General features: G+C 38.2%; 3 protein-coding genes, 1 long non-coding RNA gene, 1 other non-coding gene and 1 pseudogene across 6 annotated transcripts; 4 read left to right on the top strand and 2 right to left on the bottom strand.

Annotated features, from left to right (window-relative positions):
• The first annotated feature begins 2776 nt into the window (after positions 1 to 2776).
• LOC111778918 (uncharacterized) lies at positions 2777 to 4042 on the top strand. Its single transcript, XR_002812615.2, has 3 exons — positions 2777 to 2936; positions 3398 to 3472; positions 3699 to 4042. It is a non-coding gene; the product is annotated as an uncharacterized LOC111778918 (long non-coding RNA).
• Positions 3851 to 3922, top strand: TRNAT-CGU (transfer RNA threonine (anticodon CGU)). The gene has a single exon. It is a non-coding gene; the product is annotated as a tRNA-Thr (tRNA).
• A 446-nt stretch (positions 4043 to 4488) lies between the features above and the next one.
• LOC111778147 (uncharacterized) lies at positions 4489 to 8409 on the bottom strand. The gene is made up of 4 exons (XM_023657815.2): positions 7976 to 8409; positions 6247 to 6317; positions 5432 to 5567; positions 4489 to 4734 (listed from the first exon to the last, which is right to left on the bottom strand). The coding sequence occupies exons 1-4, from the start codon at positions 8130 to 8132 to the stop codon at positions 4637 to 4639; spliced, it is 462 nt and encodes a 153-aa protein (XP_023513583.2). The 5' UTR covers positions 8133 to 8409; the 3' UTR covers positions 4489 to 4636.
• A 336-nt stretch (positions 8410 to 8745) lies between these two features.
• On the top strand, positions 8746 to 15451 carry LOC111779228 (glutamyl-tRNA(Gln) amidotransferase subunit B, chloroplastic/mitochondrial). Of its 2 annotated transcripts, XM_087118999.1 has the most exons (9): positions 8746 to 8884; positions 9899 to 10568; positions 10725 to 10933; positions 12134 to 12274; positions 12382 to 12585; positions 13236 to 13433; positions 13521 to 13589; positions 14846 to 15059; positions 15152 to 15451. In XM_087118999.1, exons 2-8 carry the CDS (start codon positions 9944 to 9946, stop codon positions 15041 to 15043), a joined length of 1644 nt encoding a protein of 547 aa, XP_086975125.1. In that variant the 5' UTR covers positions 8746 to 8884; positions 9899 to 9943; the 3' UTR covers positions 15044 to 15059; positions 15152 to 15451. The 2 variants fall into 2 exon arrangements, with proteins under 2 accessions (XP_086975125.1, XP_086975124.1); XM_087118998.1 differs by having other exon boundaries at positions 9899 to 10933.
• Positions 15452 to 15633: 182 nt separating this feature from the next.
• LOC111778500 (uncharacterized) lies at positions 15634 to 18047 on the bottom strand. Its single transcript, XM_023658374.2, has one exon. It carries the CDS (start codon positions 17599 to 17601, stop codon positions 16033 to 16035), a length of 1569 nt encoding a protein of 522 aa, XP_023514142.2. The 5' UTR covers positions 17602 to 18047; the 3' UTR covers positions 15634 to 16032.
• A 127-nt stretch (positions 18048 to 18174) lies between these two features.
• Positions 18175 to 18873, top strand: LOC111778502 (mitochondrial import receptor subunit TOM9-2 pseudogene; annotated as a pseudogene).
• The last annotated feature ends 467 nt before the right edge of the window (positions 18874 to 19340 follow it).

Here is a 19340-nt window from a genome sequence, read left to right as displayed (position 1 = left end):
ATTATTTTATTTTTTTACATATTTTATTACATTGATTAGGATTGAGAATATGAGATATTATGGTGCTAAAATGAGCCTTAAACTTTATTATATAAAATAAAATAAATTTTAATTTAGTTAAATTACAATTTAATTTTGAATTTTAATTTTAATTTTAGAAGTGACTAAATAATTATTATCGAGCTGAATGATTCTTTTTAGACACTGATATTAAAAAAACAAGTACGTACCATGAATCTGTTCTTAACCATTATTATTTTTTTTTTACCTGAATAAATGTATAAAAAAAATATAAATTAGCGGTGAAATTTTTAATAGTGGTCGTTGAATAAAAATATTGTTCGTATCGAATAAATTAAATTAATAATTAAAAGTTAGGTTCATAACAAAAATCACTTGGGGTGGCTGAATTGGACCTTGGAAGACTTTGTCGTTGACCATTGCTATCAAGGACGGTAAAAAGTTATGAAATATCATGACATAATTTTATAAATATCTATATATATATATATATATATATATATATATATATATATATATATATATATATATATATATATATATATATATTAAGATTATATTTTTTACCATGTAATTATAATTTTATTATTAGTCATAGACAGAGAAGGGGCGTTTCTCAAATGACATCTATCTGGCTACGTTGGTGCCAAGATTGAGGAGTGTCACGATGTGACCGAAGAAGGTGATGCATCGTCCAACACATCACGAGTGTGCATTGAAGCTAAATCGTAACATACATGAAGTTTGAGAGAATGAGGCGGCACAGTGTCGAAGACAATCTTAAAGAGGGCTGGATAGAGCGTTAGGCCATAACCTCAAAAGTTGGATTTCAATGAGTTTCGGCATGCGACTCGGGATTAAGTCTGTCGATATAAAAGATGAAAACTCACCAAATTTGAAACATTACCTCTAAACTTGTATAAATATTTCAAAACTACCATTATTTCATTCTCGTGAACGGCAAGTTGTTTTAGCTCACTAACATGCCTATATCTTGTCTAATATTCTAAGTAATTTATACGTTAATGATAATTTTGAAAAGTATATGTGATAATACTTTAATTTTTTAAATAATAAAAATATTTTTAAAATAAAGAGAAAATCTCAAATATATATTTAATAAGTTGTTTTTGTAATTTCTTCTAAACTCAAAGTTATGAATCCGCTATTATTTAGACAACATCGACGTTTTCATATGGTTGACGGGAAGATATTATTATTATTTTTTTTTTCCTTCAAACATAAATTAAATTAAAATAATTGTGAAACCAAATAATTTCTTAGGGACCTTTCGTGCAAACTTTCGCTTTCATGGAAAAAGGAGATGAAAAAAAAAAAAAAAAAGTAATTTTTGTAATTTAAAATTAAGTTGCCAAACCCCACTAATGTTTACTCCTTTGACCTCTCCAAGGGACATTGTCCCTTTATATATATATATATATATATATATATATATATATATATATATATTCTAATAAATATTTAATATAAATAGCTTAAAAATGTCACTTCAATGTAAAATAATACAATTATACTAAAATAAAATAATGTGAAAATTTAAAGGTAAATTGAATTATAATTTTTAGTGTAATTAAAATTTTAAATGATTTTTTATTTTTATTTTTGTGTCTAATAATATTTTAGAATTTGGAAGCATTTAATCAGATTTTAAACTCTTAAATTTTATTCTAAATTTTTTTAAATTTTACAAATTTACTAAACATAATTAATTAATTAATTAAATTAATTAAATTTTCGAAACTTACTAAAAAATCTTAAACTTACATTTAAAAATTTATTAAACACATATTAAAATTGTTTAGATGTTAATTAGACATAATCCTAAAAATTTGTTAATTAAAATTAGTATTTAAAAGTACAATTTAAAAAATAGAAAAATAAAATAAAATTTTGTTATAAGTTGTGAGTTTTGACAAAATCATTTAATTTTAATTTGACGATATTAATAAAATTTAAATTTATGTAAAAATATTATTAAAATTATTAATTAACAAAAAAGTAAATAACAATAAAATTGAATCTTTCCTGTTTTTTAATTAAAAAAAATCTGATTTCTTATGGGCACCGTCCAAAAAGCTGGCCACGCTATGTCGGTCAACGGTCAACCAACAGTCAACCACTCGATCATGCTATCAACACGGTATTTGACTCATAAATCCCCGATTAAATAAATTCGTACGTAATTAATTTATTCGCTGTTTTTTTTCCTTCTCTTATCCGTACAATTCGAAAAAAAAAAAAACCTAAATTATTAAAAGAAAAAATATTATCGATTTTTCTTTTAAATAAATTTAAATATTAACCTTTGACTTTTTATATACATTTCAGAACTTCTTCGAGTAAAAATTTATTAGAATATTGAATGAAAAAATTTACATTGACAATGATGTAGAACGTTTGTTGGTGATTAGGATACTTTTATGAAAAAAAATTAAAGATATAATTTTTTTTAAATTTAGTAAAAAAATAATAATAAACGCTTGAGTAAAAGAGAATTATATAATGGGTGATCCAAACAATTTGAAGTATTTTCAAGTTATATTAACGATTTTTTTAAATTTATTTATTAGTAAATTAATTTTGCCTCTTTCTTGCAAATGATCAAATGGGCCGCCGCCTTACGCTGGCCCAAGCCCAAATTCAAATCCAGAGAAGCGAAAAGACATTTTTAACCTTCATTGAAAAAATAAATAAATAAATAAATAAAAACTTTTCACGGGCGGGAGGTCGAAGAAAGGTATAAAAGGTAGGCACGACTGGTAATACAGTTTTCCTGCCCTAATTTTCCTTCGTGTCTAGTTTCCAAGAAAGGAGAAAGAGAGGTTAAAGACTTGGAAGTGGCTATGGCTGCGCCAGATCCTGAAGTGGAAGTAGCTTCATCTTCTCAGATGAAGGTATAATCTTGTTATTTTTCCTCTTTAATGGCAGAAAACGGCCTTCCGGATTCTTTTGCGCCGTCTTTTTCTGCTCCTTTTGTTTCGGGGGGAGGTTTACTGTTGTCTTCGTTTCTTGTGGATTTTATTTTGCGCTTTGTTAGATTCTGAGGACATGAGTTGTTTAATCAGTGGTGTGATGGTGTTTCGTATTTTTGAATTCTGATATTCTTTCTTGGATTGCAATCGATTTTCCTTGGAACGGCAATGCCTTATTCTCTGCTACTGATTTTAAGGAAACTAGCTACTCGGTGTACGCCTTAGAAGATTAGGCAATAGCTCGTTGAAGATATAAGCTTAGTTGGTTTTCTTTATATGTATTTTGGCTTCTGTTGAAGATATAAGCTCGTTGAAGATATAAGCTCGTTGAAGATATAAGCTTAGTTCGTTGAAGATTAGGCAATTACCCCTGTAATGTGCAGGAAGCGTTGATGGATTCCAAAATGGAAGGAGGGTATGAATGAGGAAATAGAAGTCTTGCAGGAAAATTATACACGGTAACTTGTATCTCTGCCCATAGGGAAAAAGTATTAGCAAAAGTATTGAACCACACACTTTGTTACTATGTGAAAGATCCCATTGAAGGTTTTGAAGGAGCTAACCCAACCATAAACTATGTTCTTAGAAGAACTAACCCAACCATAAACTATGTTCTTAGAAGAACTAACCCATTGATATGGTACAGAACCATGTGTTCTACTAAACCACCTCTTGTCCCTGCAGGCCCCTTAGGAGGCTCACCGGCAGCAGTAGCCCCTACGCCCATTGGGAAGGAACATAGATCATACATAGATGCTTTGCAATAATAAGTGACCATATTTTGTATTGGGTTCAGCGAAATGTGAGTTTAGTTCAGTTGACCCATAGCAACAACAGCTTCCATAGCATAGTGGTATTGCGTTTGCTTCGTAAGTGAAAGGTCACGAGTTCAATCCTCGTTGGGAGCTCATCACATTTTTTACAAGTTTTGATTATTTTCGTATACTTTTTTTTAATAAAACTCATTTGAAGTATTGTGATTATTTCCGTTATGGCAGAACGAGCTTCAAGTAAGAATGATTGTCCTATTATCTTGCCTGTTAGATACAATTCCTCCCTTCAAGAAGAAAATTTTCTTCTAAATGGAGATTTAGGGAGGGAGTATAAAATAATTTTTTTCTGTTAACTAAACACGATTCAGAATTACCAAATCCCCGCCCTACCCCACTTTTATATATATATATATATATATTAAAACTAAATCTCAAAATTAACTTTTATTATTTGTTTATATTATATAAATATATTTCATTCTTTACCAAGTAAATAAATATATGTCTAGAATATTATGTGAAATTATATTTAACATTTACTTCATAAATATTATTGAATTTGTTATGATATTTTATATTTTAATAGAAATTATTTATTAATTGTTTTAATTAATATATTTTTAAAAAATATATTAAAAAAAAAAAAGAAGAAGAAGAAGAAAGAAAGAGCTTTTTTAACACATTCCTGTAACAAGCAGAGGTTAAAGTAATGAAACATGTATTAGGACTCTCTTATCTCTTCTGTCTTTGAACCCGAACACAGCCCGAGCTAATTCGGTACGAGCTAATTCGGTATAAGAAGGAGGGTATGAAGCTTTTTCACTTTAGAATCACATACACAAGTAAAGTTCATACGGATTTAGAAGTTGGGGATCTCAGTGTCCCATTTTTCTCCAATTCTCGCACTCTTGCTCTTTCCATCTTCCTTTTCCGCCATTCCTCCAAAGCTGTGTCACAATTCACAAATTGTTCATATCATATTAGCTCAGACTCGGGACGGCGGCTCATGTGTAAACATGTCGACTCAACTTTATTCTTTAAAAACAAAATCCACAAGACTCAAACCTCTAATCCTATAGTCAAAGCTATGTACTTTAACGAATTTGAGCTATACCCAGTTTTGAAAACTCTGACATATTGGTTTAAGAAGAATAAAAAAATAACCGAAAATGAATCATTAGACCGACTAAATTGGTTGAAACCAGCAAAACCATCCATGTAACAACCCATGCCCACGCCCACTGCTAATAGATATTGCCTTCTTTTAGCTTTCTCAAGGGTCTGGGAGAGGTTTTCACACCCTTATAAGAAATGTTTCGTTCCCCTCTCCAACCGATGTGGAATCACACAATCCACCAACCTGAATTTTAAAAAGCTATCGCACTAAACTGATATACTAATGTCTGATTCTATATTTTATGAAATTAGTTAACCCGAGCATAAATGAATAGATTACATATACTCTCGATCGAGAGGTTAGAGGTTCAAATCTCTCTACTTCATATGTTGTTGAACTCAAAATTATGGATTTAATGAAATCGAACCAATTCGGTTGTTCTGATTTTGGATGTTATTCTGATTTTGGATGTTATAGTGGAGGGTGAAGCTGGGGAGGGAGATGATTGCAGAGCCTAAAAATGGTACCTTTTACGTTGGAAGCATCATTGAGAGAACGGAAGTCTTTCAATCTCTTAGAAAGATCAATGGCAGCATTCTGCTTGGAGTCTTTCTCTTGTATATCTTCACTTTCATAGTATGCTTCCTGCTGAATTTCCCTTACCTGAACACAATAATGAAATTCAAACTTCAATGCAAAAGAAAATTCCGAATATGCAGAGACATCAGGGTGTAAACTAAACCTAAAAATGTAACCGTCCAACCCCACAAGGTTTTTAAAACGCGTATGTTAGGGAGAGGTTTCCACATCGTTATAAAGAATGCTTCGTTCTCCTCTCCAACCGATGTGAGATCTCTCACAATCCAGTCCCCTTCAGGGCTCAGCGTCCTTGCCGACACTCATTTCCCTCTCCAGTCGGTGTGGGATCTCACAATCCACTCCCCCTTCAGGGCCCAACGTCCTCGCTGGCACACCGCCCAATGTCTGGCTCGATACCATTTGTAATAGCCCAAGCCCACCCCTAGCAGATATTTCCCCTTTGGACTTTCCCTTTCGGACTTCCCCTGAAGGTTTTTAAAACACGTGGGAGAGGTTTCCACACTCTTCTTAAGAATGCTTCGTTCTCCTCTCCAACCGATGTGAGATCTCACATAAAAACTTATTAAACCGAATCATCTCCATAGGTTAAATTCAATTCATAAAGTTTGCTTAGACGATTTTTCAGTCATCGTTGTCGTTTCTTTCTTTTCTTTTTCACAGGAGGTTCGGTTTGGTTTTTATTTACTCATGAGACTTATGTCTTGTGCTTTGATGGGTTATAGGATATACTTGAGATGCTTACCCTTTTAATCAGTTCCAATGGCTGCATGGCAAGTCGAATCTCTTCTGATTCCCTGATATACTTCAGTTGATCTGCAGTATGAAATTTCACTCATTATCTAAGTTAATCACACAAGTGACTGTCAAGAAGTATAGAGCATAAACAAAGGAGGGCTGAACAATTCAGACAACAATTTTTTTCCATTGAAAAGTTCAGTTAATAAGTACATTTAGATTTAGAAAAACAATTGTAGAGGGTCGCGACTCCTAACAGGCTATGTCTCCACTGAGAGGGAGACATAGGATTGTTGGGAGGGTGACTCCTAACAGGATTGTTGGGAGGGAGTCATCACGGAATCATCACGGGTTTATAAGTAAGGAATACATCTCCACTAGTATGAGACATTTTCGGGAAACCAAAAACAAACCCATGAGAGCTTATGCTCAAAGTGGACAATATCATACCATTGTAGAGGATCGTGACTCCTAACAGGCTATGTCTCTACCAAAGTCCCATGCTATCCAATGCCCAAAATCTTCCCCCCTTTTAAGATCTATATAACCAAGCTCTCCTAACTAATTATCATTATGCTCTCCTAACAGCCATCTTGATGTTATAAACGTGTTTCCCAAACCAGATCATCTTCACTCTATTGGTGCAGGCGATCTCTGTAATAAATGATCATCAAAACAACGGTTGCCGTTGTCATCAAATCCATCAGTGTTATCATTCTTCGGATTTGGCTAAATAGGTAAAAAGATTACATCCTCAATGTTAGGAATCACGGACCTCCACAATGGTATGATATTGTCCACTTTGAGCATAAGCTCTCATGGGTTTACTTTCGGTTTCCTCAAAAGGCCTCGTACCAGTGGAAATGTATTCCTTACTTATAAATCCATGATCACTCCCTTAATTAGCCAATGTGGATGTAATAGCCCAAGTCCACCGCTAGTAGATATTCTCCTATTTGGGCTTTTCCTTCCATCCTTCCCCTTAAGATTTAAAATGCGTCTACTGGAGAAAGGTTTCCACTCTTATAAAAAAATGTTTCATTCCTTCTCCTCTCCAACCAACGTGGGATCTCACAATTCACTCCCTTGGGGGCCAATGTCCTCGCTGGCACACACCCTGGTGTCTGGCTCTAATACCATTTGTAACGGCCCAAACCCACCACTAGCATAAATTGTCTTCTTTAGGCTTTCCCTTCCGAGGCTTCCCCTCAAGGTTTTAAAACACGTCGGCTAGGGAGAGGTTTCCACACCCTTACAAAGAATGCTTCGTTCTCCTCCCCAACCGACGTGGGATCTCACAATCCACCCCCCCTGGAACCCAGCGTTCTCGCTAACATTCGTTCCCTTATCCAATCAATGTGGGATCTCACAATCAACCCCCCTTCGGAACCCAGCGTTCTCGCTAACATTTGTTCCCTTCTCCAATCGATGTGAAATCTCACAATGCACCCCCTTACTCCCTCCCAACAATCCCCAACACTCATATACGCAATTTTTTGTTTTCTTGTAGTTCATGATACCTAATCCCTCATCTAAGCAATCCACAAACAAGCATAGTCAGTTCAAAATATCACCCTAGCATCTCTGATCAGCGGCACAAACATTCATTAGAATCAGTTTGATGCACTAAAAATCAAACCTAAGAAAACAATAAATATTTAGATTACTTCACAAAGAATTTGCAGAAATCAGAAAAGCAATGAAGATAAAAATCCAGAGAGGTGAAGGAAACGAACCCAAATTAGGGTTTGTGGAGGAGGATCTATTGCGGGAAGAGGCAGCAAACAAAAAACCCTGAAGCATAAGAAAAGCCGCCACCAGGTTCAACAAGCACACAGCTACGGTCGCATTCCTAAACGAGAATCTCAACCTCCCTGACTGCTGGGTCTCCATATTCTTCTTCTTCTACAAATACTCTCAATGGATATTCACATCGCCGTCGCAGAACTTGGAAGCAACACCAGAGAATTCCGCCGCAGATGACGGCGATGGTCTACAAAATTAAGATGGGTCCGTGCTGATGAACTGGAACAAAAAATCAGTTCGTGGGTAATCAAGCGAAATGGGTGGAAATTGAATTCCAGACTAGAGAAAACGCATTTGAGTTTCAATGAAATTATACTCAACTGCTCTCTTTTCTTCTCATCGGCTTTCGTTTTCTTCTTGTAATAAATAAATGCCTTAAATTACTTTGATTAAACGTTGATGTCAAGTGAAAACTACGCTGATTCTACCATCGCAACTACTTTAAAAAAAAAAAAAATAAAAAAAATACAAAAAAAAAAAAAATTAATAATAAATAAATATAGATATATATAGAAAAAGTTAGAAATACGACGACATTTCATAAATTTTGATGTTGTTTAGGAAGATAAATTTAAAGAAATAATTTTAAATTTCAAGATTTTAAAAACTAAAAATAATTTTGGTATTTTGATGGTGGGATAATTCTTTTTAATTTTATTTTTACAGCTGTAATTTTACAATTTATTTATATATTTTTACAAAAACATTGGGGAACTTTTATCTAAAACGCAAGCAATTGAACGGATAACGGGTGGCTCCCTCTGAATTTCAGTCAGCCGTAAGCAGAGAGAGTTGCCAACGCCGGAATCTGGTCTCGCCGGCGGCAGGTTTTCATTTCGGTTAGTCTGAAAATTTCTTCTTCTTCTTCTTCTGTTCTCGTTTTGATTCTGTCCATTTCTACATGTGCGTGGTTGGCGATGAACTTCAGGTCCAACGAACCTTTCATATTCTTTCTGTCTCTGTTAATCGCCTTGCATCTCGTTCTCCATTTGTGGTGCAGAAGAGTTTGGCATTCAAATTATTTTTTGCTCAAGGAGATGCATATGCTTGTAATGTTTTTCCATAGATTGTATAATTAGATGGATTAAAAAAATTTCATTACATTGTTAAATTTTCTTCTTGTCTTGGTTAGAAATAGAAATGGCCTTGTCAATGATCGAACTTAAAAATATGAACTGAATGTCATTTGATGAGTAACTGAGAACAAGGGAGAGGGATATTGAAAGGATGAAGGAATGAAGTAATGGCGTAATGAAAGAGGAAATCGAGGAAATCATTGCTAGTAGTAACGACTTGTCATGATTCATTGGTTCATATAGAATCCATGTCCTAGGGTCCACCCCAAAACTAAGGAGATATTAACTAAGAGTTGAGTCCTCTCTGAACCGTAGGAGATAGTTACTCATCATACGGCTCACCAACTTCACTTGCCTTTATGGGAGGCTTGTTCTGGACAAGTTCGGATCACTTACAATACACGTCTCTACGAAGGAAGGGCTTGGTGGGTTAGTAACGTTTTCAATATGATGATTTTTCCATACTTGTTTGATGTGAAATGCGAGACGAAAAAGGAACTCATATTTTCAACTGGAAAATGCGACTTTGTTTTGACCACTTTCTCCATCCCCTCTATCAAAATAAAAAAAATGGCGAGATTGCTTATTCCCGTGTTTGATCTCTTCCATCTCTGCTTCGCTCGTTGTCACATGAAAGGTTTGGATTCTTTTTGTATATTTTATAGTGGTTAATTGATCGTCAATTGTTAATGTCTTATCTGTTTTATGTTGGTTTTCTCTCTCTGTGTTGGTTGTTTAGATTGTGAATTTAAATCTCATTCTCAATGCATTTTTCAGTGTTTTTAACTGATTGATGGTAGAAGAAGAACAGAGACTACAGAAATGGCATTTGTAGGATTGAGATGCATTCGGACCCATCCTTTCATGCTTCACCCTGCTGCTTTGTTCACTAAAAGGAGGAGAGTTTTGTATTTCTCTGTGAAATCCTCTCAATCCCAAACAGCAACTCAAGAAAAGCAAAGGCCTATAGCAATTTCACCACATTTTGATAAACAGATTATTGATAGAATCTCCAAGGACTATGAAGCTATTATTGGCATTGAAACCCATGTTCAGCTCTCCACTCTCACCAAGGCCTTCTGCAGCTGCCCTTACAATTATGGTGTTTCACCGAACACGAATATCTGCCCCGTCTGCATGGGGCTTCCTGGTGCCTTGCCTGTTTTGAACTCGAAAGTGATTGAGTTTGCAGTGAAGTTGGGTCTTGCACTAAACTGCAGTTTGTCTTTCAACTCAAAGTTTGATAGGAAACAGTACTTTTACCCAGATCTTCCCAAGGGCTATCAAATATCTCAGTTTGATGTCCCAATTGCGAGTGGCGGTTTTATTGACCTTGATCTTCCTATTGAGTATGGTGGAGGGCATAGGCGGTTTGGTATCACCAGGGTTCACATGGAAGAGGATGCTGGAAAGCTGCTTCACTCTGAAAGTGGAAGCTACTCTCAGGAAATAATTTTGCATCCCTTATCTCATATTTTAGCTATGGCCTTGCCAAACATGTATTTCGATCCCATTTTATGGCCAATTTCGATACATCGAGTTCTTTATGGTGTGCTTTTATTTGTCCTTGGCTGCTATATTCATTGTTTAAGTTATTTGCAGGTTGACTTGAACAGGGCAGGAGTGCCCTTGCTTGAGATTGTTTCTGAACCTGACATGAGAACTGGGATTGAAGCTGCAGAGTATGCTGCTGAGTTACAGAGGTTGGTTCGATATTTGGGTGTAAGTAATGGAAACATGCAAGAAGGTTCCCTTCGGTGCGATGTGAATGTGTCGGTTCGACCTATTGGGCAGTCACGGTTTGGAACAAAGGTAGCTTAGTTCTCTTACAAGTATTGTTTCTGTGCTGTGACCAGTAATTAGAAGGCACTTAAGGACGTGTTTCATGATTTAAGTTGGATGGGTGGTTGAAGTTTAACTATTCTTAGCTTCTTTATAAATATCAACAACGAATGACCACCTACCTTGATTCAATTATTCTAGCACATACAAATCTGACATATGTTTGTGAATTATGCATGCTTTTTTTTTTGTTGATCTATTGATCAAAGATTCTTAAATAATAGTTAGCTGTTGAAGTACATTAGGAGGCGAGCAATTGTGGGGAATGAGGGACTATTTGTGAAGGGTAGACCAAATGTGTGAGATCCCACGTCGGTTGGGGAGGAGAACGAAGCATTCTTTATAAGGGTGTGGAAACTTCTCCCTAGCAGACACGTTTTAAAAACCTTGAGGGGAATCTTGAAAGGGAAAAGCCCAAAGAGGACAATATCTACTAGTGGTGGGCTTGGGCTGTTACAAATGATATCAGAGCCAGACGGGAGGCTGAGTCTTGAAGGAGATGGACATGAGATGGTGTGCCAGCAAGGATCTGGGCCTTGAAGGGGGTGGATTGGGGGTCCCACATCAATTGGAGAAGGGAACGAGTGTCAGCGAGGACGCTGGGCCCGAAAGGGGTGAATTGTGAGATCCCACGTCGGGTGGGGAGGAGAACGAAGCATTCTTTATGAGGGTGTGGAAACCTCTCCCTAGCAAACACGTTTTAAAAACCTTGAGGGGAAGCTCGAAAGGGAAAAGCCCAAAGAGGACAATATCTTCTAGCGGTGGACTTGAGCCGTTACAAATGATATCAAAGCCAGACGGGAGGCTGAGTCTTGAAGGAGATGGACACAAGACGGTGTGCCAGCAAGGATGCTGGACCTCGAAGGGGGGTGGATTGGGAGTCCCGCATCGATTGGAGAAGGGAACGAGTGTCAGCGAGGACGCTGGGTCTGAAGGGGGTGAATTGTGAGATCCCACATCAGTTGGGGAGGAGAACAAAACATTCTTTATAAGGGTGTCGAAACCTCTCCCTAGCAGATGCGTTTTAAAAACTTTGAGGAGAAGTCTAATAGGGAAAAGCTGTACAATATCTGCTAGCGGTCGGCTTGGGCCGTTACAAAATGTGTGTGCAAGATAAATTTAGTGGTGTGCAGTTCTATACTATATTTAGTAACATACATTGATTTGCAGGTGGAGATAAAAAACTTGAACTCATTTTCATCCATGAGCAGAGCAATTGATTTTGAAATTTCAAGACAAGTGCTTCTCCATAGTCAAGGCCAAAGTGATCAAATTGTACAGGAAACCAGACTCTGGGAAGAAGGCGCTCAGGTTTTTCATACGTTTTTGTACCTTCTCCATTGATCATCAGACATAACTTACAATTATTCTTTTTATTCTTGTCCACTCATGTGCTCACCTGTGTACTATTTGCTTAGAAAACAATTACAATGAGGAAAAAGGAAGGACTTTCTGATTATCGATATTTTCCAGAACCCGATCTCCCCGAAATCATCCTCACAAAAGAATATGTTGATAATATCCGTGATTCTTTGCCTGAACTTCCAGAAATGAAGCGTAGAAGATATGAGAGTATGGGCCTGAGCATGCAGGATGTGCTTTTCCTGGCAAACGACATTAGTGTGAGTTTCTTAGAAATTTTATAAAAACGAGCAAATTTTCGCAACTAGAGGCAAAAAAAAAGTACTCTTCTTTGCTCTGGTCTTCTCCAAAAGGCCTCGTACCAATAGAGATGTATTCCTTACGTATAAACCGATGATCATTCCCTAAATTAGCCAACGTGGGACTCCCTCCAAACAATCCTCAACAATCCTCCCCTCGAACAAAGTATACTATAGAGCCTCCCCCTGAGGCCTATGGAGCCCTCGAACAGCCTCCCCTTAGTCGAGGTTCGACTCCTTCTCTGGAGTCCTCGAACAAAGTACACCCTTTGTTTGACATTTGAGGATTCTATTGACATGACTAAGTTAAGGGCATGACTTTGATACCATGTTAGGAATCATGAGCCACAATGGTATGATATTGTCCACTTTGAGCATAAGCTCTCGTGGCTTTATCTTGGGCTTCCCCAAAAGGCCTCATATCAATGGAGATGTATTACTTACTTATAAACCAGGATCATTCCCTAAATTAGCCAACGTGGGACTCCCTCCCAACAATCCTCAACAAAAACAAGCCAAAGTACAAATCATGATTCTTTTTAAACCATTGATTAGCATAAATTGGTAGAATACACTTGCTCTGGTTGAACTTTTGCTGCATGATGTCCTAGGTGGCTGAGTTTTTTGATGCAACTATTGCAAGGGGGGCTGAAGTGAAGCTGGCTGCAAACTGGATAATGGGTGATATTGCAGCCTACATGAAAAATGAGAAGCTAACTATAAATGATATCAAGCTCACTCCAGAAGAGCTTGCTGAATTGATAGCTTCCATAAAAGGTGGTACCATTAGTGGAAAGATCGGGAAAGAGGTAAACTTAATGATTGGTTATAGTCTAAATGTTGACTTCTGTCAGTTTGCATTTTATTGATGCCTTTTCTTTGCTTATGCTGTATAGATCCTTTTCGAGTTGCTAGCTAAAGGTGGAACTGTAAATGGGCTGATTAAAGAGAAGGATTTGGTTCAGGCAAGTTGTTTATTATCAAAGTCCAATTGTGAATTATTTTCTAGTATAACTATTTTCCCTTGGCTTCCAAGTATCCTCCATGTTAAATATTAGCGGAATTGGTTGCTTTTTAGACTTTAACCGTATCTTGCCAGAAAAAATGTGAGATCCCACATCGGTTAGAGAGGAGATCGAAGCATTCTTTATAAGGGTGTAGAAACCTCTCCCTAGCAGATGCGTCTTAAAAACCTTGAGGGAAATCCCAAAGAGAACAATATTTGTTAGCGATGGGCTTGTGCTGTTACAAATGGTATCAGAGCTAGACACCGGGTGATGTGCCAGCGAGGAAGCTAAGTCTCGAAGGGGGGTGGACATGAGGTGGTGTGCTAGTAAGGACGCTAGGCCTCGAAGGGGGTGGATTGTGGGGTCCACATTGATTGAAGAAAGGAACGAGTGTCAGCGAGGACGCTAGGCCCCGAAGGGGGTGGATTATGAGATCCCACATCGGTTGGGGAGGAGAACGAAACATTCTTTATAAGGGTGTGGAAACCTCTCCCTAGCCGATGCGTTTTAAAAACCTTGAGGGAAAGCCCAAAGAGAACAATATCTGCTAGCGATGGGCTTGTGCTGTTACAAATGGTATCAAAGCCAGACACTGGGCGATGTGCCAGCGAGGAAACTGAGCCTCGAAGGGGGTGGACACGAGGTGGTGTGCTAGTAAGGACGCGGGTTTGGAAAGGGGGGTGGATTATGGGGTCCCACATTGATTGGAGATAGGAACGAGTGTCAGTGAGGTCGCTGGGGCCCCAAAGGGGGTGATGGATTGTGAGATCCCACATCGGTTGGGGAGGAGAACGAAACATTTTTTATAAGAGTGTAGAAACCTCTCCTTAGCAGACGAGTTTTTAAAACCTTGAGGGGAAGCCCGAAAGGAAAAGCCCAAATAGGACAATATCTACTAGCGGTGGGCTTGGGCCGTTAAAGTTTTGTACCGTTCACGGCCTCTAACTGGAGTAGTCAACACAAACTCTTTTGTAACTACACCACTTACATCATCAACTTAGATAGGAAGGTCTTCTTGCAACTCCTTTCGGTTTCGAGGAGGGGACTCCTCGTCCCTTTGGAGTAGCCAACGAAGTCGTTCTCATTTCTTATCCAAAGAAAAGGAAAAAGAATGAAGCCAGTCGATAGCTAGTATACAGTTTACTTGATAACGACAATATGACACAAATAACTAACCGAAACGATGATCATCTCTGGCTATTTTGTACTGGCAGATCGCTGATCCCGCCGAGATAGAGAGAATGGTGGAGAAAGTACTAGCAGAGAATCCAAATCAGCTAGAACAGTACCGTGGTGGCAAAACCAAGCTGCAAGGCTTTTTTGCTGGCCAGGTGATGAAAGCATCCAAAGGTAAAGCAAATCCAGGGCTTCTAAACAAGATTCTTTTGGAGAAACTAAACGCCAAAAGCTGATGATTTTGTTCAATGAGTATGTCTTCCTTGCTTTGAATTCATCTCATACTGTTCTTCAGTTTGTTCTATCAAGAAGTATGACATTTTCCATGGTTCGATTGTTCGTAGCTACTCGATGAGGATCGATAATCATGGATGTCAAAACCCGACTTGCTCGAGAAGACGGTGACAGTAAAATATTGTAGAGATTTTAGCCTTGTTCCTTCTTCAAGCTCTTCACCAGATTCACGTTCTATTTTAATCATAATAACTCTAAAATTACGTGTTTGCCTTAGAGTGATTCTATGTTGAGTGACATGTTATAATTTTTCTCGAGAGAGCAAAACGTCTTAAAAGGACTAGAAATAACTTTATCAATTAAATTTTGTGTGATTTATTTATTTATTAGAAATAACTTTTTAATTCAAATTTATAAAGGTATAAAATTTTCATTTTTTTTAAGTATTTATTACAAAAATTTGTACAATACTAATTATTTTTTAAAAAAAAACATAAAAATAGAGTTTTTTTTTTAATAAATAAGTTTATTAATTAAACAAATTAAATGCTCTAATGGGATCTAAAGAACATTAAAATCTATAAATAAAAAATAATCAACAGCACATGAAAAAAATAAATATAAGAATATTTTACAAATTAATCCAATTACATTTATAGAAAAATGAAGTAAAAATTTCCTTTCCTTTTTTTTTCAATTTAAAGTAAAAAAAAAAAAAAAAAAGAATTATTAGAAGGAAAAAAAAAAAAGGAAAATGGAAAAACAAGTATAGAGAAAGAATGAGGGATTGTAGATTGACATTATTGACACTGGCTGGCTGTCTCTGTATTGTGTTTCCTCCTTTATCCTGTTAGGGTTAAATTTGTCTTTTGACCACCTGCCCACGTTAATAAAGAAAAACGGTTCGTTTTGGTTTGATTTTGATTCGGGTTACTTCATTTAGGTCCACGGGTTCAACCCGACCCGAAAAGAATTCATGTTCTTCGCGTTTTCAAACGAAGCTCACATTGTCCGCCGATGGGCTCCGAGCAACACGGCTACCGCCGGATTTCTTTGGTGTTTTTGGTGATCCGCCGCAGACGATGGAGCATTCGCAGCCGCAAATGTTGCTAAAACAGGAGAACAACCCACCGCCGTCGCTGTGACTACGGTTATGTCGGGGTTCACTCGTCGGAAAGCTCGGCGACTCACCACGATCAAACACCGGCGGGAGCTCCGTCCGCCATCTCTCCAGCTTCGACTGTAAACCCTCAACGCTTTCATTTACGCTCGCCCCATCAACCGTCGAGCTCGCATTATCATCAATTTTCTGCATCGCCATTTTCGCCGCCACCTCCGACGGCGAAGGACCAAGCTCCGATTCCGTAAAAAACGCGCCGGCCAAATTCGATTTCCTCGGCGTGGTATAAGTAAATTCGTTATTCTTCGTAAAGGACGATCTCCCCTGCAACGGCGTCGCTCTTCGCGGCGTTTCGTGCATCGGAGTTCCTTTAGCAGTACCGCCGCCACTGGTCAACCTCCGAGGAGTCCTCAACGGCGTAGCGTACGGCATTTTATCATACCTCGGAATGGGCGTTTCTAAACCAGGATGAATCCGCGGCGAATCGATGAATTCCAGAATCGAAATGGGTTTTTCATAGCCGGAATTGGGTTTGGTTTCCTTTTTGCTCGACGGCGGCGGCTCAATTTTGTAGACATCATTATTCGCTACATTGAACGGATTCGGTTTCTCTGTTTTCTTCTTATTGTAAGCTTCTTCAATCCCCGACCCACTAAGCATTGAACTCGCCTTCTTCGATTTCTCTTTTCGTTTAATTCCGACCGATCCACTGATCATCGAACTCGCTTTCGATCGCCCCTTTTTCTTCGTCTTAGAATTTTCCGATCCATCCACCATAGAACTCGCCTTCGATTTCGTTGTTTTCCCCATAATCTCCGACCCACGAAGCTCCGATCCCATCATGGAGCTCGTATCGCTCTTCGACCTTCTCATCTTCGGCAGCGTCGTCGCCGTCGGAGTCCCATGGCTGCGATTATTATGAAAACCGTCCTCCTCCCCCATTAGATCCCGGTACCCAATCGCCGAGGTACTCAATTGCGAATACAACGGCATGCTCCTCATCGAGCTATGAAGCAGAGCAACCCCAATATTCAAAATCCCCTGTGGCCGACCAGAGGGCCGCCGTGCTTGAAGTGCCACAAATCGCATTCCGACTTGCGGCTGCTGACTGAATTGGTGGAGACGCGGCTGAGTGGGGATGAGATTCCCGACAAGAATCCGAACAGTTCCGACATGAATGTCTTTAAACCAATGTAAAGCGTAGATCTCGATCATTACCGCGGATGTGTCGGTGTGCAAGAATTCATCGTCGACGCGGAATACAAACTTGTCGTTCCATGTGGGGTTGTTGTGGCCGTGAGTGTCGACACGGGTGGATAATTTCCGGTCGGGGTGAACCCAGGCGACGGCGTAGGTCCTCATGGAACGGGAGACGGGAGCCAAATCTTGAGCTGAGATGACATTGAGCTCTAGAAGCTGAAAGGGGTTGAGAATGGACATGGTTGGAGAGGGGTGGAGAAAGGCTAGATTGAGGACGGAGAGGAGAGGGACCGGCAGGACGGCGCCGGCAATGGGGAGGAGGGAGGAGGAGAAGGCATTTAAGGTAGAATCAAAGGAAGGGCCATTTGATTTTGGGAATTGTTGGGGAAATGTTTTGTGTTTGGAGGAGAATAAAGAAAAGGTAGGGTAGGCGAAAGGAATGCGGGATTTGGTTTCTTTGATCGGTCAAAGAAATTTTCTCGGAAAATCTTGAGTTTTTTTCTTTTCCCCTGAAATTTTCTCGGGAAAATTTCCAGAGGTTGTTTTGACGTGGCGGCTTTTGATTGGCCACGGAGTTTTTTCTTTTTTTATTTATTTATGGTTGGTCTTAAAATGGTGTTTTTAAATATTAATGGTAATTACAATTTTTAGAGTTTTTTTTTAATTATTTTTATTTAGCCAAATGGGCTTAGTTAAATTGGGCTTTATTCTTACTCCCTACTGGGCTGGGCTTTTTTCAGACACCCAAAACCCTAACCTTTTTTTTTTTTTTTTTTTTTAATTTTTATTTTCAGTATCAATATCTCTATCAATCGGATCGCGTCGATTCTTTTCACTGTTTCAATTTCTTCGTCTGTATCCTTTCATGGCGTCTCGAGGTAATAAGCGGCCTTCTATTACTAATGGTGATGATAATTTAGGCGTCTTGTCTAGGGTTTCCCGTTCTGTCTCCGATTCCCAAATCGTGCAGCGGGCGAAAAGTACGGCTTCTGATGCCGCATTCGTCTCCCAAAAGCTTCTTCGTAGCACCGGTAAAGCTGCGTGGATTGCAGGGACGACTTTTCTCATCTTGGTGGTGCCGCTCATCATTGAAATGGATCGCGAACAGCAGTTCAATGAGCTTGAGATGCAGCAGGCGAGTTTACTTGGTGCTCCAGCCACCGCTGCTCCGAAATGATCTACTTGATTGATGGCTTCAGGTTAAGGGTACTCCATGATGTTGTTGCTATTTAGGGTTTTTTATGGGTTTAGGATGGATTTTGATTGCGTACAATGTCGTCGTATCTTTGTTCCTTCGTTTGAGACTGCGGATTAGATGTGACGTTGTTAGCGATTGAGATTTTGGAGAGTTAGAGTTATGTTGCGAAGTTATATGAATTGAATTCAGAATCACTTCCAAGTTTCTTCTTCTCATAAAGCTCTGGATTGCTTTTGTAAACTTATATTATGATTGTTTCCTTTTTGAGAGAAATTGTTCGATGCCCAGAATTGAAAATTTCTTCTTCTCCGACATTTTTTCAAGCTCTACAAATTGGTTGTTTTGCTTCGCTAACCGTCTTCCATAAATTGTTGTTATGAATCGTGTTAGATGCTTCAGATTGAATAGCCATTTTGGTGTTTTATCATGTTCTTATGGCCTTAATTTCAGGTGCCTAGCCTTTGGTAATTAACTGTTAAGTATGACTGCATTTTATCAGGGCTAATATCTTTTCACTATGTAACTTGGAGTTCTTATTTTCCCTCAGATAGGCCATTTGAGTTCTTGTTGTTACAGGTTAACTTAAAATTAACAGAACAGCTTTTGGATTCCTCTCCATACTGGGTGCTCTACAACCCATCCTTCCTATTTGTTTGTTTCATTTTTAGTCTCTGTTTGCCACTTAGTCCATGTTTCTTTGCATCATTTCTTCATCACTTGGCCCTTTGCATATTTATTCTGGAAGCAAATCCTTGCGGCTTTGAATTGGCATTTAACTCAT

This window comes from Cucurbita pepo, chromosome 17, assembly GCF_057944985.1.
Source record: "Cucurbita pepo subsp. pepo isolate OVF chromosome 17, ASM5794498v1, whole genome shotgun sequence".
NCBI classification, from domain to species: domain Eukaryota; kingdom Viridiplantae; phylum Streptophyta; class Magnoliopsida; order Cucurbitales; family Cucurbitaceae; genus Cucurbita; species Cucurbita pepo.
Note: the sequence above shows the minus strand (reverse complement) of the source record. Positions and strands in the feature narration are given on the sequence as shown.